Source organism: Cantharellus anzutake (assembly GCF_015039405.1).
Source record: "Cantharellus anzutake strain C23 chromosome Unknown EI90scaffold_4, whole genome shotgun sequence".
Taxonomy (NCBI): domain Eukaryota; kingdom Fungi; phylum Basidiomycota; class Agaricomycetes; order Cantharellales; family Hydnaceae; genus Cantharellus; species Cantharellus anzutake.
The window spans coordinates 1,577,396-1,590,724 of record NW_024066954.1 but is presented as its reverse complement, the minus strand read 5'-3'; the positions used below and the strand labels follow the sequence as shown (position 1 = coordinate 1,590,724).

The window sequence follows — 13,329 nt, the reverse complement described above, 5'->3', positions numbered from 1 at the left end:
GTTTAGGGCGGACTTTATTGTTTTTGATATTTCTATGATATTTTCCTCTGTGCTGTTTATCACTCTGTAACATCTTAGTTTCCATAGTGGAGCACTCCGGCACTAGGAATAAGCCATCCCCATTGTCGGGTTTAGACGCTACAACTGTCCCCCAACCTCGACACCCTCCTGTCTATCCCCCCATTCCCATTTTCAGACGCCTTCTCTTCGCTCTTTCATGGCTCTCCCTGTTCCTGAAGCTACAAGTCCAGCTATGAACATGCCTCCGCGCCTTCGCGAGACGAGCCGCCCTAGCCGCCCCACGCTTGCAATATGTATTGCCAAACTGGTACGGCAACACAAATGGCCTTGACCGACGTATACACTAGTGATTCGACGGTCTGAAAGCCTTCAGAACCGTCCTACCTACTACCCACTATTGCGCATGATATTTGTGGTGGAAAAAGCCTTGGCAATGGACAACATCGCTACGAAGCCTCGAGGGCCATCCCCCCCTAACCTTCTTGTCTCGGTGTCATTCCAATTTTCCGGGTTCCCTCTTACATTCCTCCTTCACAACATACCTGCAGCTAAGTTTGGCAGTCGAGCCGGTCTTGGCATCACCTCTGTTCAGCGCGGTTTCTATCTTAGTTCAGACGCTGTACTTCGGGTAGCTGGTGATGACACAACCGCTTCTCGGGGCCTTCCATAAAAACCATTTTTCAGCGATATTTCTTCCAGTGAACCCAGTAAACAAGTGCAGTTACTCAATTCCCCGAACAGCATCTAAGAAGGTTGACTCGTACCTCCATGGTATCGATCGGGTCGGTGGAGAAGTTTGTACTATACTATGTAGTTCAGTGGGAGTACTAACTGTAACGATGACTTTCTTGGTAATCACAGATGTAAGGCCGGAGTACTCGTTAGGATAGAGAAAATGTCAGAACGGTGATAAAATTACACAAGCAAGTTTTGGGCTTCTCAGATCGATGCCGAAGATTACTAATCGGCACATTGGTCAGCACCTGGCATCGCAATAGGCTATATCGGAGACGAGGCATGCTGTCCAGTGTTTCAGGTCTATTTGGCACCACCTCGACACCCCAGGACTGTCACTGGCATCGTATGTAACAGGGGAACACTTTCCGTTTTTTCCATTCGGGCTGCTCCACCTATCAAGCTCATCTGAAACCGTAATGTTACCAAAGTAACTATCGCAAGGTTCACCAGTCAGTTCCGACCCGAGTGAGATGTTCCTCGTGTCTGTGTCAAGCTTTAAACTCGGGCAGAAGTCCTCTGTTGGGAAAATTAACATTGGTTAAAGCAAATGTCATATCGGGCTTCACTTCACCTAGATAGTCTGGGAGAAAAACCCAAACCGGTGGTCCCGTATCGGTCTTCCACGGTTGGTAGTTTCCGCACGTGACCATAAGAATGTGGATAGCTGCGATAATATTGGGAAGTAGAGCGATTGCGATCAAGGCATTCCAGAATCGCATTGTGATTATGCTGGCAGGTAATGAGTGTTAGCAGCTATGTGTGCGACGTGAATTAAGGAATACCTGCCTTGCTGCCAAGCTGAACGCTCTAGAGGAAGGGGGAAAGGGAGGGGAACGCAGCTTTCAGAGGCTATATAGGAGGGTTCCAGTATCATCTGCTCAGCCCTTGAAGAATGAAAAACAATCTTCCCTAACAGCCCTTTCTCTGCACGCTGGCATGGTGGGTCATCAATTGTGTTGGAAACCATCATCCAATCGTAAACATATATCACTCGTAGTGTGGGGTAGGTTCATAAGAATGTCGCGATGCCAGTGATGTATGCAAACTTAGCAAGTGACAACAACTGCATGTACGCTTCTGGGCCACAGACCAGGAACAGCACTTTGTCGGGCAGTTGTGGAGGGGATGAAGTGGTGAGAGGGGCGCGACAAGTATGAGAAGGGATTTGGCCAAGAAAGAAGTGAGGCATCACTGTACGCAGAAGAGGATGGATATGGACCACCGACGAAGACTTTGAGGGTAAGAGCACATAGATGAGACGGAAGGTCGGTGTGGGCTTTGGTCGGGGCCGGATTAAGTAGAAGTTCATGGCTAACTGTTCCTTTAAATTTAGTGCTCTTCCATAACTTCTTAGCACTACAGTTCGGCTTGTGTGCCGCCTTTTATTGATTCAATTGCTATTCGTTGTACAGGACACATGAAGAAGAGCTCTTGCCTTGCAAGGCAGTAGCAGGGTCGATCAAGACAAAATAGTGGAAAAGAAGAGTACTGTGGCTGCGCAACTGATCGAAGGATACTTCAAGCTGAAAGAGGGGAGGCTTCAATGCTGAATAACGAAAAGGCTAGGCTAACTGGATGAGTAGGTGATTAAGCGTAGCGATAAGAGTGAGACTGCAAGTTGTAGCCGGTTGAGACAAAGTAAACAGGAAGCACTGCCAGAAAGGTTCGGTGCATTGTAACCAGTGGAGCATAACGAGCTAGAAGTCCTCGTTAAAATGCACCGCGTTCTCGCCTCTAGCGCCGCGTCCATTCTCTTCAGCGCGACGTGATTTCTCGTTTTGTTGTTCCTTATCTTCGACTAAGGCTGGGAATTCACTCGGATCTGTGTATGGTGTGAAAGGCCCGCCCATGGTAGCGGGAGTAGCAGTTCCTGCGCTAGACACAGGCGACATCTCCACATCTTCATTGATCCCGCTAGTAAGAGCTTGTGGGTTAGCAGGTGTTGTCGGAATAACTTCTGAGGATTTTTCGGAGGAAGGTGGACGACGAATCTCTAGAGGACGCGAAGGAGGGGCGGCTTTGAAAATCGAAGGAGGCGGTACATGAATGGGAGCCTGAAGTACCGCGGGCGCCACCTGTTGATGCTGCGCTTGCTCGTGAGGAGGTTGGCACTGGCTAAGGTAGGAAGAGGGGAGCTGCACAACATAATGCGAGGCGCCATGCTGGGTGGGGTCAACCACACGAGCTGGTGTATTATTCGGCACTTTGTATCCAGGGCGGATGGGCGGAAGGGGGGCGGAGACGCCTGACTGGCAGGGGAGTCCTGAAAATCAGCGTAGCGAGTTTCGTTGGAGCCAGGGATATTAATGACGTATCCACGTCGTGCAGAACCGCCGAATTGTTGCTGATACGTATCCCTTCGGACATCCTGAGTGTGACTAGATGTGGCAGGCAGCGATGAGAACGAAGGCTTGGGGAGAGATGCATTAGTATAGCGGAAATCGTTAGTATTGATTGACTTTTGCTGGAGCGGGCTCTCAGGGTGAGCTTCTTGCCTCGCAATAAGTTCACGGATGCGCTTCTCAGACGCCTATAAATCGAATCACTGGGGCAACAGACGAGGCATCAAAGGTGGGTGCATACCGTTTGCTCGTTCTGTGTCTCGTCATCTGCATAAACAACCTTCATCTTGGACGAGTCCCAACCAGGGACTGAGCGACCGTTCAATTTGTCGATGGACTCTTCCGCTGCTTGTTCGGATCCCAGCCTAAAGGAGATTGAGCTACGGAATCAACTAATCAGAAGCTGAGCTATTTACCTGACAAACGCCACAACGCGACTACCACCATGCTCGTCGTTGGAAGGTTTGCGGAAGAACCGCGCGCTAAGAACAGCGTGAGGGCTAAATAAAGCTTCGACAGTCTGTCCGTGCCAGATGATGGAAGGTTAGCCAAGTATGAGGGATCGAGGATCGTGCCCAAGCTGGAGTACTGACGGGAAGATCAATGTTGCCGGGAAGGCTGAAAAAGAACACACGAAAATGATATATTAGCCTAATCCCTAGCAAGTTGAACCGCGTAACACACCCATCCACAATTAAATGAGTCTTGAGGCGCGGCTTCCCTTGAGCGTCAAAATCTGGTTTCTCGGCATTATTTGCATTCGCACCGATTCCGCCATGCGTTAGAGGGGTGACAGGACTAGCCAGTCCTAACTTCGCGAGTTGAGCAAACTGTGCGGGTGATCCAACTCCAAGACCGGTTCCTCCATTCGGTACGCGCCCCTGAAGCACCCGCACGTCATTACTCCCAGATCCGGGAGGACGAGGACCGGAACTTGGTGTCCTTGTGGCATTGCTGAGACTACGGACGGGAGTCACAAGAGACTGAGTGGCATGACTCTGGGTGTTGTGACCAGTGATATTCGTAGAGTTATCTCGAGGATTAATCGTAAGGCGAGCATGGGGATTAAGCTGGTTACTTGCGGCAAGAGCGACGAGCGTTTCAGCGTTTTCATGAAAATGAATAGGTGACTGAAGGATTTGGGATGCAACGTTGGGGTGGCTGGGCCGGCTCTCAGTTGAGTCATTTGGACGTGGTAGCATCTTGGGGCTCTAGAGACAAAAACATGCTCTGGGGGTGAGTCGGCTGAGTAGAGGTTTCCTGAAAGCTTACTCTTGCAAAAGAAGGGTGTACGTCGCTGAACTGACGAAGCCAAAGAATACAGCTCTCAGCCGCCTCGATCGCCTCAAACCTAGCGTCGAATTGATAAGATCTCTACGGCATGATCCTTGTTCGACTTACAGAACAAATCCATAACAAGTCCCGCTCTCCCTAAGCATCATCCTCACACTGGCGATAGGGCCAAAGGCCGCACACAGTTGGTAGAGCTGAGTTTCAGTGAATGAAAGCGGAAGATTGTTGATATAAACATTTGTCGTCCTACAGATTTCTTGTCAGCGTCTCCCAATCAAAAGGAGACACGTCCTACTTGTTAGGATTATACAGGGGGTCGACCCGAGAGCCAGAATGAGACTGATGAGATGACTGCTGTAGTTGTTGCTGCTGCTGAGTATTTGATCCCACTGTATGACAGACTAAGGTTAATCTTTCAACCGGGCATGACAAATGGTGATGCCGTACAGTCCTCTTCTCCACCGATGTTATGATCCAACGTACCCGCACCTAACACCGGCATCCTTAGCGCAGCGCCAGGGCTAGGCACTAACCCTAGGCCCACACCCAAATTCATACCGGTTCCACCAGTGCTTCCCTTCGCGGGGGCAGAGGAGTCAGCGCCTCGGTGGGTTTGATGCTGCATCTGATTTGTCTGGAGCTGGTTGAGAATTTGAAGCATGGCGAGTTGATTGGCAATGTCCGCTTGTTGGTTAGACTGAGTTTGAGTTTGAGCTACTGTGTCAGAAACACTGTTTCCATTCCCGTTAGGTGACTGGTTTGTCTGTGAACCCGTGAAATTAAGGCCGAGCTGGTTAGCAGCATTGAGACCGCTGGTATCAGAAGTAGCGGAGAGCCCGAGAGCAGTTGAAGCGAGATTCATTTGAAGTGCCTGAAGCTGAAGCTGGGCGAGAGCGAGCTCTTGAGGGGTAGGTTGACGACTAGCGGCTGTAAGAGACGGGAGTAATCCAGTAGCAAGTCCCAATCCTGCCAAGCCTAACCCCGGGGCAATGGCTGAATTTTCCAAGGCGGGCACAGAGGTGCCTAGTGTTAAACCTGGAGACGTGGCCTTGGGCAAGGTTTTTCCCAAAATTCCATCCTTCTTTGCCACGGCAAATCCTTCCACCCCTCCGACCCCCAGGACAGACGGTATGGGATTCTTCTTCGCAATCTTTCCGTTCTTCCCTAGGCTCAGGTCGCCAGTAAGGAGGGACGTTGCAACTTTCTTTCCACGAGCGCTTCCGTGGGTTTGTATAGTTGCAAGCTTGAGCTCCAACTCGCGCTTTTGGGCCTCTATTTGGAGTTGGTCAGCATGGTGCTGCTGAATCAGGGAAAGCTGAGCGGCGGAAAGACCTCTGGAGCGTGTGGGGACACCTTCGTAGTCGTCTTCTTCGGGTGACCATTCAGCATCACTGTCCCCGTCATAGGAGAGGCGCGGATGGTCGAGGGAACCGGGAACCGCTTCAGATCGAGGGACGTTCTTGCCGCGCTGGGAGATACTTCTTTGCGGTGATACAGGTGACATAGAGACATGGCGCAGATGAGACGTGCTCGGAGGTGTTCTCAAATGGGAGACGTCGTCGACGGGTTGCTCAACATGGGACGTGTTGCTGTTGCGTGCACGGTATTTGGTGGATTTAGTTTCTGATGGGGGAATAGTTGTTACAGGAATGTTCAAGGGCGGGGCAGGAGTGGGCAATTGTGATTTATTTGGAGGTTTGAGCTGAGAGGGTGAATCATTGTTGGAGAATTGAGGCGATGAGGATGATGGGAGTTTGGTTGTATCTGTGGAATTCTGAGCAGACATCTTCTGACGGGCCTAAGCAAAAGGGTAAGCCTCGACAACAATGCGCCAGAAGGGTGTTTGCTGACTTGGCGTTGGATTAGTACAATATTTATCTGCTTCGTTTGTTACTTTCTCAGTCAGTGAATCGTAAGTTTATGAGGAAGATGCAGCACGTAGGAAGCGTCACATACATATGATGTTGGTGTGAAGAATCTGAAGTAATACAGGGATTAGAGTGTCTATGTCCATCGTAAGGATAATCTTGGGGCCAAGATGTGTCACTTTGACATACCGTTCAGTTGATGTGACTATAGTGCAACTGCTGCTGTCCTCTTGGTGAACAGTAAGAGGGGACTGGCAGACAACCGGTCTTCAACAGTGCGCAGGGTGAGCTGAATGAGGATGAGCGGTTAGTCGTAGGTGTGAGTGTGTTAGTAGTGAGTATTTGGAAATTTCTATGCATCAGGATTCAGGATTGGGCTGGGACCGGATCGGAGGAGCGAGATGTGAGGAACTCACGATTTAATAGGGTCAGTTTCTAGGTATTAGCGTGCGCGGCACGTCGTTAGTGGCTAGAATTTATGTTAGTAGAGCTACACAGAGATAGGGAATTTGGAGGTCGAAAGAGGGACGAAGGAGGATCGAGGGACAGAGGAGGTGTTTATATACATCGACACAATTTTGGTCCGATCTGATAAATTTCGGGAAATCCAAATCTTCCATCGCTGCACACGCCCTGCGCGTGTCGACAGACGCCCAGGGCAAACAGAAGGACAGAAGAGATTTGTTGAGGAGGTGGAGCGCATTGAGATGCGGAAATACCTTTTGTAGGTTCATATAACTTTCCTACTAGAGTCCGTACGTGTATTAAAATAATTCTCAGATAGGCAGGCTCTCCACGCGAAACGTTGCGTCTGGAAAATCAACCAGGTACATTTGGAATTGTCAGACCGTGATTCTGGTCGTGCCACTTACCTTCATTATCACCCTCGTCAGCGAGTGGGCATACACGTTGGGTTTTGGTCCTCTGATCTCCAGGCTGATACCGTGGCGCACGGACTAAAATAACAGGCAATTCGGTTCCGTCGAGGCCACTTCACGTGGAGAAGCTTACCAAACCATTCAGTTCTTATCTTCTCGGTTTGCACTCCCACTGAAATAATCAACTCAGAATCGTTGCTTCAATATGAAGCTGGTAACTTGACGTTCGGCCTCCGAAAACTCGTTACTACTAGCCTCTATGACTTCGTAACATATACTACTCCACTTATGTGTAGACCCACTTCAATTTACAACCTGGCCTGCGGAAGATATTCTTTTTCCCTGGTAATTCTTTAGCTGTGGCCACGGCTCGCGAGCCGGCCAGCGTCCCTCCTGCCAGATGCTACCCATAGCTTCAAGCATGCTGACAGCTGGTTCTCGTGGCCAATCTATGACAATTTACAACCATCAATGACATGGATGTTAATGGGCCCCACTGAGATGTCGGATACCGTCGATTAGTTGGGTATCCACATCTGCAGGCTTCGCCCTTAAATACATGCGTGAGTGGCAACAGTGATACGCGAGAGACAAAAGGAAATGAACTACAAAGGTAACTGGACGCTTTGTGGTCCAGTACCAAGTTGCAGGAGCGCCCCGACGCCTCTCCCAAAGCTCAATTTGTCCGGTCCGAGCTCCTCCAATCCGGCGGTGACGTACCGGGTGGATTACCGCCCCTGACCGCCTGTGGCGTTGGACTGCTAACTTCAACAATGGACACACCAAGTTGCGTTGGCTCATCCGCGGAAATAAAGCCAATCCCTCGCAAAGTCACTACCAAGCACCCACATTCCAGACGCCCAGCGCAAGGTGACCGAATGGTACAACGCCTTGCCACAGCTTCAGCTCGCGCGGCCGTCGGCCGTAAATGGGTGAATCAATTTGCACGGCTTGATTGAGTTGGTCATTAATCCCGTCTCCCTGTTAGGATACAATCATCCAGGGCATGGATGAGAGCAGGACATGGGAATCGAGGATTTCTCTCCCATCGTATGCTGAGAGTGTCTCTCAGTCGATTGCGTTGTAGGTAGAGCTGGCCAAGCGAGCAAAAAAAAAAATACCGAGGAACAAGCCTGTCGTTTCGTTTGATGATCATGGTCTATGTGGTCGACCATTCCTCCTGTCATCTCTAAACTTTGAGCGTTTTTAGGCAAAACTTGGTGCGGGGAGAGTAGCCAGCGCCAGCGCAAGCGTCAAAATTCAATATGCACGGTTTACATCGTGGTCAGCCGTTGATCTTGTTGAAAATGTAGAACAGGCCAGAGTTTGGTGGGCGCTCCTAGGATGGATTGGGAATTGATCCCTAAATGCTTCGAGCTGTGGGATCTCCGAGAAAGTCCTGCGCGCCGATGCTGCTTGCGGCAAGTCTCTGACACTTCGTACGGTGTCGTGTGTTGAGTTCATCACTGCCTGAAGCGCTCCACACTTGGTGAAAGTGGAAATGTCCACGGGACTTATGACGGGGGAACTGTGAAAAAGTCTGGGCAAAGGAACGACGGGAATATATGAAAGTAGACAAGTGAACATTCTTCGACGCCGTATCCTATTATGTAACCTCAAGACGTGAATACTTCGCTGGTCTGAACTCCCAAGAATTACAACTTCATCGACGTCATGTCATTAGTTCGGAAGGCGGTAGCTGAAATAATATAATCTTGAATTCAGAATTGCGAATCCTAACAACAACAATGAAATCTCCAACGTAGTGAAACCTGTACACAAGCGAGAGTGGCGTGCCGACATTTGATACATGGTAGGGGTTTAAACAAATTTTTCGTTTGGAGCGAGCATAAATAAGGGCATCCAAGACCATTCTTTCAGAAAAAATCAAATGTAAAACATCCTCTGGCGGACAAAATTACCGGGGCCGTTGCCCCAGATTTTTTCGGCCTTCTCATAGACTTGACGAGCCGCCTCTTCGGAGTTGGTGCTTCCACCAATAGAAACATTGTCCAAACCATTCAGAAGATCGTGGAGATAGCATCGTCCGCGTTCGCAAGCAAGATCAGCATCTACGTGGCCGGAAAGGGAATAAGTAACATGATCAGGGCTATGATCCATGACGCACAGAATGCAGGGGGCACCAAGCTGACGCCACGCGTCGCTCGTGCAAAGGTGTAGCTCAATGCGTGAGTCAACGTTTGGAGCTCGTCCTGTTAGGATACGTTAGAACGGGCATCCCCAGAACTAGAACATGTGAATGCCAACAGACCGCTTTGAAACCACACTCGTCAATTAGGACAGTATAATGGGTCTGAATAGAACACTCAGCAAGTGAGCGCAGCCGGAACCACAGAAAGCACTTACAGGCCGCGCTTGACCCTTGATACCAGCGTGCTAATATTACGAGAATTAGAAATGCAGCGTTTTTTTTTCCCGTCGTCACCACCCACCGATTGGAGGAAAAAGTCGAAGGTGTAGACGCCCGTTACACCTTGATCAACCACGGTTCCTGCCCCAACGATTCAATAAACAGTGAAGTATTATTGGAATTATGTGGCCTACCCGCTTTGGGATTGCTGTTGTTCCGTTGATCCGTTCCGGCCTCATCCACAGGGTAAAAACGGGTATGGTGTCTGGAGTGTCAGAGAATGAGACAAGAGTGCGCCATCCTAACAGTGATTTGAATACCTCTTCCCGGCAACAGCAATCGTCAGTTTTGGCTTGTACACCTGACCTTGAGGAGTTACACGTCTGAAAGCATCCCTGATCTGCGGTAACTCTTCCCGGAGGACCGTCTGGAATTGTCCTTCCGAGACGCCTTCGACCGCGGGTCAGGGGTCGGTTATGTAGGAAGAAGTTGGGTACTTACCATCTCGGAACAAGATGACGCGTTCAGGAAGTTTGTTGGTCTTCTGTCTGTAAGCTGATCAAGTTTTAGCGAGAATTCAAACAGACCAAAAATTGAGATGAACCAATTAGACGTTCTATGACCATTTCAGACAGTTTAGTGATCATCTGGAGAGGCTGTGAGATGTTTTCAAGACGCCAAGTGGATCGGTCTACCTCTTTCTTGGTCTCCTGTAAACGCATGGAGGCAGGGTATTGAACGAAGTTGGCATCTGTAGATGATTTAATTCAGTCTGGGCAATACCATCTGTTTGCATCAGTACTAACCTATGTTCCCAACGACAGCGGCTATTGATGGCGTGCCCTTTACACTGCCAGGGCTGGGATGCGTAACATCACATCCAAGCAGCATCGTGGGCCGCTGGTTGAGCCAGGAGAGTGGTCCAGGTCCGCTGAGCACATGATTGGTGCCCCCCAATTTAACGTTTAGCTTTAGAGCAACATTCGCCTGGTACTGAAGGGCCCCTCCAGCCCTTCGGAATTTGCTGGCGACGACGCACACTGTTAAGACATCCAGTTGCACATCGCACAGATATCTTAGGAGCAGTTAGCCAAATAAATCTCCAATCCGCAATCGACTTACTTGATGGCAGCGTACAACGCCTTATCATCGCTACCGAGTATCACGAGCACAATGTCTGGCTTGGAGCCAGACTTGAGCGTTCTTTCGATGGCGACCTTTGAGTTTTTTTTCCCGGGATCGTTGGGTGGAACATTGATGTGGTGCTTGGTCCAACGAACGTTCGAGATGTTCATACCGCATTTGCCGCACGTGTCAGTGAACTCGTTCAGTAACTAAAGTAGCAGGTGCGTTGAGATCATGAACTTTCCGCAAGTCTGAAGAGACCCACCCTGCCCAATTCGGGGTCATCCTTACCACTGAACTCAGACCTTCCTCCCACACCAATTGACAGTGCCATACAATTACGGAGAGGGGCTGCTACCACAAACTTAACATCCTTCATATTCCAAGCAGAGTCCCGAATTTGTGTAGGATGATTTCCCAAATACTTGATCTGTGGAGGAGGAAGGACACGACCTGGGACAACAGCCATCTCTTGTCCCAACAAGATGCCAATTGCGTTGAGGCTGCTATCAGGGGATGGAACAAAGCCCATTTTGGCCAAGCCAGCTTGAAGTATAACCCTCTGGTTTTCGGCAGGTGAGCGGCACGCTACATCGATCATGTCTCGAGTCTGATCGGCCAATAGCTTTCCGCGATAAGGTTGGTCGGGCAGTATATCGCATCTGTATAACCATAGTCAGATCCCAGGTCCGCGAACAGACTCCAATTACTCACAACTCTGCAGGAACCATGTTAGCCTTGTCCTTAGTTCCGATATCCAGAAGTGGGAGCTCGCTGGGATACTTGAGGGTAATATTATATTGTTCTACAACGTGCAAGTTGTCAGTAAAAAATTCCAATATCCTGATGGTTAGAAGCACTCTTAAAATAGGTGGAAACGGAAATCTTCCCCCACTTCTCATGAGTAAATACAGCATCCGTTGCACTTTTGCTGCCCACTCGACGAACAGTCTTCTTATAGCCAAGCTTTTCCGGAAAACATTTCGTGGTGAAAGCACGAAAGTGACTCATGGCATAAGCACTTACATGAATTGTCTTCACTCGCAAACCATATATGAAGTGGTTGGCATTGCCTCCTCGCGCACCGTAGAACGCCATTAGCGCATTGCCCAAGTTCCCCGGAGCGTAGAACGCAGTCGTCGCGACCTGAAAACCATGGTTTATCCGAATGCTTTTCATCACGAGAAGCCACGTACATTCAAATTTACCGCAAGTTGATTGTAAACAGGACGCACGGAAGAGAAGAATCCTACGGTATATTCGTTTCAGCACGCAATCTGAACTTGAATAGCATCATCCCCAAACAAACCGCGATATGCGACGAGCAATCTGGAGTTTCCCAGATAATTTGCCTCATTTTGAGTCCTAATAGGGAAGAAGTAGCGATTCTTTCCCACGTTAATACCTCCATTATGCGTCGCGAACTTGGCCAGCAAAATATTCAAAGCCGCCGTTCCAGGATTAATATCATAGGAAACCATATCAGGGTCCCCACGAACGTATCTTGATTTGAACAATTAGCTATCCAGGTGAAAAAAGGATAAAGTGGCTCGTACTTCTGCATATCAGCAATATCGAGCTCTTTCACAAAGGTGATTGTAACTTCGTAGGCTTTCGACGTTGGATCATCTTCGGAGGCATCCTCGTCATAATGCTTCACGACGATGGTCATATAACCATCGGCATCCATGGGAATCGGCGTGGCAGATATCAGTTTGGCACTGCCGTCGTGTGCACTGTACCGTGCATAGGGAGAGAATGCCACAGATTTCTCAAGCAGCTCGTAGATCCTCCTCTTCACTCTTCGAGCGCCAACAGCGGGTGTGGTCTGTGTTCCAGTCGTGGCAGATGACCTGAATACCGACAAAAAGAAAACACACCTTTAGATCATATTCATACAACTTTTCAGGAAGTTTGGTCAACGGAAAGTAGTTGGCCCGAAGCTTGATCGGAGTCCCAACTTTGCCAAAGTCGGGACGGGTGGGAGGCTGTTCACCGTGCGTTATTTTCAGTTTAGAGAGGCCACTGACAAGGCTGTCCATGGCGCTCGAGGAGAGTCTCGCATCAATATTAGCTGGAGGTAGGTTCAAAGGCTGCACGGGCGGTGCTAGCAGAGAAAAGCGATTGCGATTAATCAGATTTAGCAGAAGCTTGCAACCAATCGAGTTGATGGTTACCAGGAGGTCCACCTCTTCCGGCTGGCGCTGGATAGCAGGGATGTGAGGATAAAAGAAACAGACCCCACAAAAAAACGTGGCTCACCCGGCGATCCTCGTCCTCCACGGGGAGGCGCACCTAGGTCAAGTCAGTGAGTCATGTCGCATAAATGCACAAGGTAAAGAAAACAACCTCTAACGGGGCTCGGGCTTCCACGTCCCCTATCGCTGAAACCTCCGCGGCCTCTCCCGCCTCCTCCTCTCGGACCTATGCACCAAGCGCTCATCAGTGTGAGGCGCTCAGAAACAGCTCGAACGCCACTGCGGCAACTTTGACCGAACCTTGTCCTCGACCTCCCCGATCAGTCATATAGGCTTCTCCTGTTGTTAAAAGGTGTAAAAGTTGTGTTTTAAGCAGCTTCCAGAGAATATATGCGGAGGTTATCTGCCACAAAGAAACGCGCTCTTATATGGTCTTTGAGTCCGATGGCACAGCCACAAACCCCGATCACACAGTCGCTTTGAGGTCGCTATCAC

General features: G+C 49.6%; 6 protein-coding genes across 6 annotated transcripts; 2 read left to right on the top strand and 4 right to left on the bottom strand.

Moving 5' to 3' along the window:
• Positions 1-394: 394 nt before the first annotated feature.
• Positions 395-1,104, top strand: EI90DRAFT_3150651 (uncharacterized protein). Its single transcript, XM_039065674.1, has 3 exons — positions 395-803; positions 883-944; positions 1,002-1,104. The coding sequence occupies exon 1, from the start codon at positions 425-427 to the stop codon at positions 689-691; it is 267 nt and encodes an 88-aa protein (XP_038922520.1). The 5' UTR covers positions 395-424; the 3' UTR covers positions 692-803; positions 883-944; positions 1,002-1,104.
• Positions 845-1,651, bottom strand: EI90DRAFT_1756736 (uncharacterized protein). The gene is made up of 3 exons (XM_039052142.1): positions 1,546-1,651; positions 1,331-1,488; positions 845-1,275 (listed from the first exon to the last, which is right to left on the bottom strand). Exons 2-3 carry the CDS (start codon positions 1,476-1,478, stop codon positions 998-1,000), a joined length of 426 nt encoding a protein of 141 aa, XP_038922519.1. The 5' UTR covers positions 1,479-1,488; positions 1,546-1,651; the 3' UTR covers positions 845-997.
• Positions 1,652-2,630: 979 nt separating this feature from the next.
• EI90DRAFT_1756263 (uncharacterized protein) lies at positions 2,631-3,976 on the bottom strand. The gene is made up of 6 exons (XM_039052139.1): positions 3,868-3,976; positions 3,786-3,817; positions 3,695-3,719; positions 3,518-3,621; positions 3,343-3,466; positions 2,631-3,289 (listed from the first exon to the last, which is right to left on the bottom strand). The coding sequence occupies exons 1-6, from the start codon at positions 3,877-3,879 to the stop codon at positions 2,753-2,755; spliced, it is 834 nt and encodes a 277-aa protein (XP_038922518.1). The 5' UTR covers positions 3,880-3,976; the 3' UTR covers positions 2,631-2,752.
• Positions 3,977-6,432: 2,456 nt separating this feature from the next.
• Positions 6,433-8,001, top strand: EI90DRAFT_3285666 (uncharacterized protein; the record flags this gene model as incomplete). Its single annotated transcript, XM_039066978.1, has 7 exons — positions 6,433-6,452; positions 6,474-6,546; positions 6,633-6,689; positions 6,751-6,986; positions 7,013-7,017; positions 7,043-7,089; positions 7,437-8,001. The coding sequence occupies 7 exons, from the start codon at positions 6,433-6,435 to the stop codon at positions 7,551-7,553; spliced, it is 555 nt and encodes a 184-aa protein (XP_038922517.1). The 3' UTR covers positions 7,554-8,001.
• On the bottom strand, positions 7,619-8,259 carry EI90DRAFT_3034529 (uncharacterized protein). Its single transcript, XM_039058544.1, has 3 exons — positions 8,129-8,259; positions 7,778-8,072; positions 7,619-7,703 (listed from the first exon to the last, which is right to left on the bottom strand). The coding sequence occupies exons 1-2, from the start codon at positions 8,146-8,148 to the stop codon at positions 7,817-7,819; spliced, it is 276 nt and encodes a 91-aa protein (XP_038922516.1). The 5' UTR covers positions 8,149-8,259; the 3' UTR covers positions 7,619-7,703; positions 7,778-7,816.
• A 574-nt stretch (positions 8,260-8,833) lies between these two features.
• On the bottom strand, positions 8,834-13,280 carry EI90DRAFT_3279019 (Piwi domain-containing protein). Its single transcript, XM_039066645.1, has 24 exons — positions 13,135-13,280; positions 12,986-13,060; positions 12,899-12,931; positions 12,814-12,840; positions 12,517-12,743; positions 12,193-12,464; positions 11,946-12,139; positions 11,833-11,885; positions 11,663-11,782; positions 11,497-11,602; positions 11,351-11,441; positions 10,902-11,298; positions 10,634-10,845; positions 10,318-10,586; positions 10,207-10,262; positions 10,116-10,158; positions 10,013-10,066; positions 9,832-9,961; positions 9,706-9,776; positions 9,594-9,652; positions 9,508-9,537; positions 9,413-9,454; positions 9,269-9,353; positions 8,834-9,212 (listed from the first exon to the last, which is right to left on the bottom strand). The coding sequence occupies exons 1-24, from the start codon at positions 13,160-13,162 to the stop codon at positions 9,028-9,030; spliced, it is 2,859 nt and encodes a 952-aa protein (XP_038922515.1). The 5' UTR covers positions 13,163-13,280; the 3' UTR covers positions 8,834-9,027.
• Between the last annotated feature and the right edge of the window lie 49 nt (positions 13,281-13,329).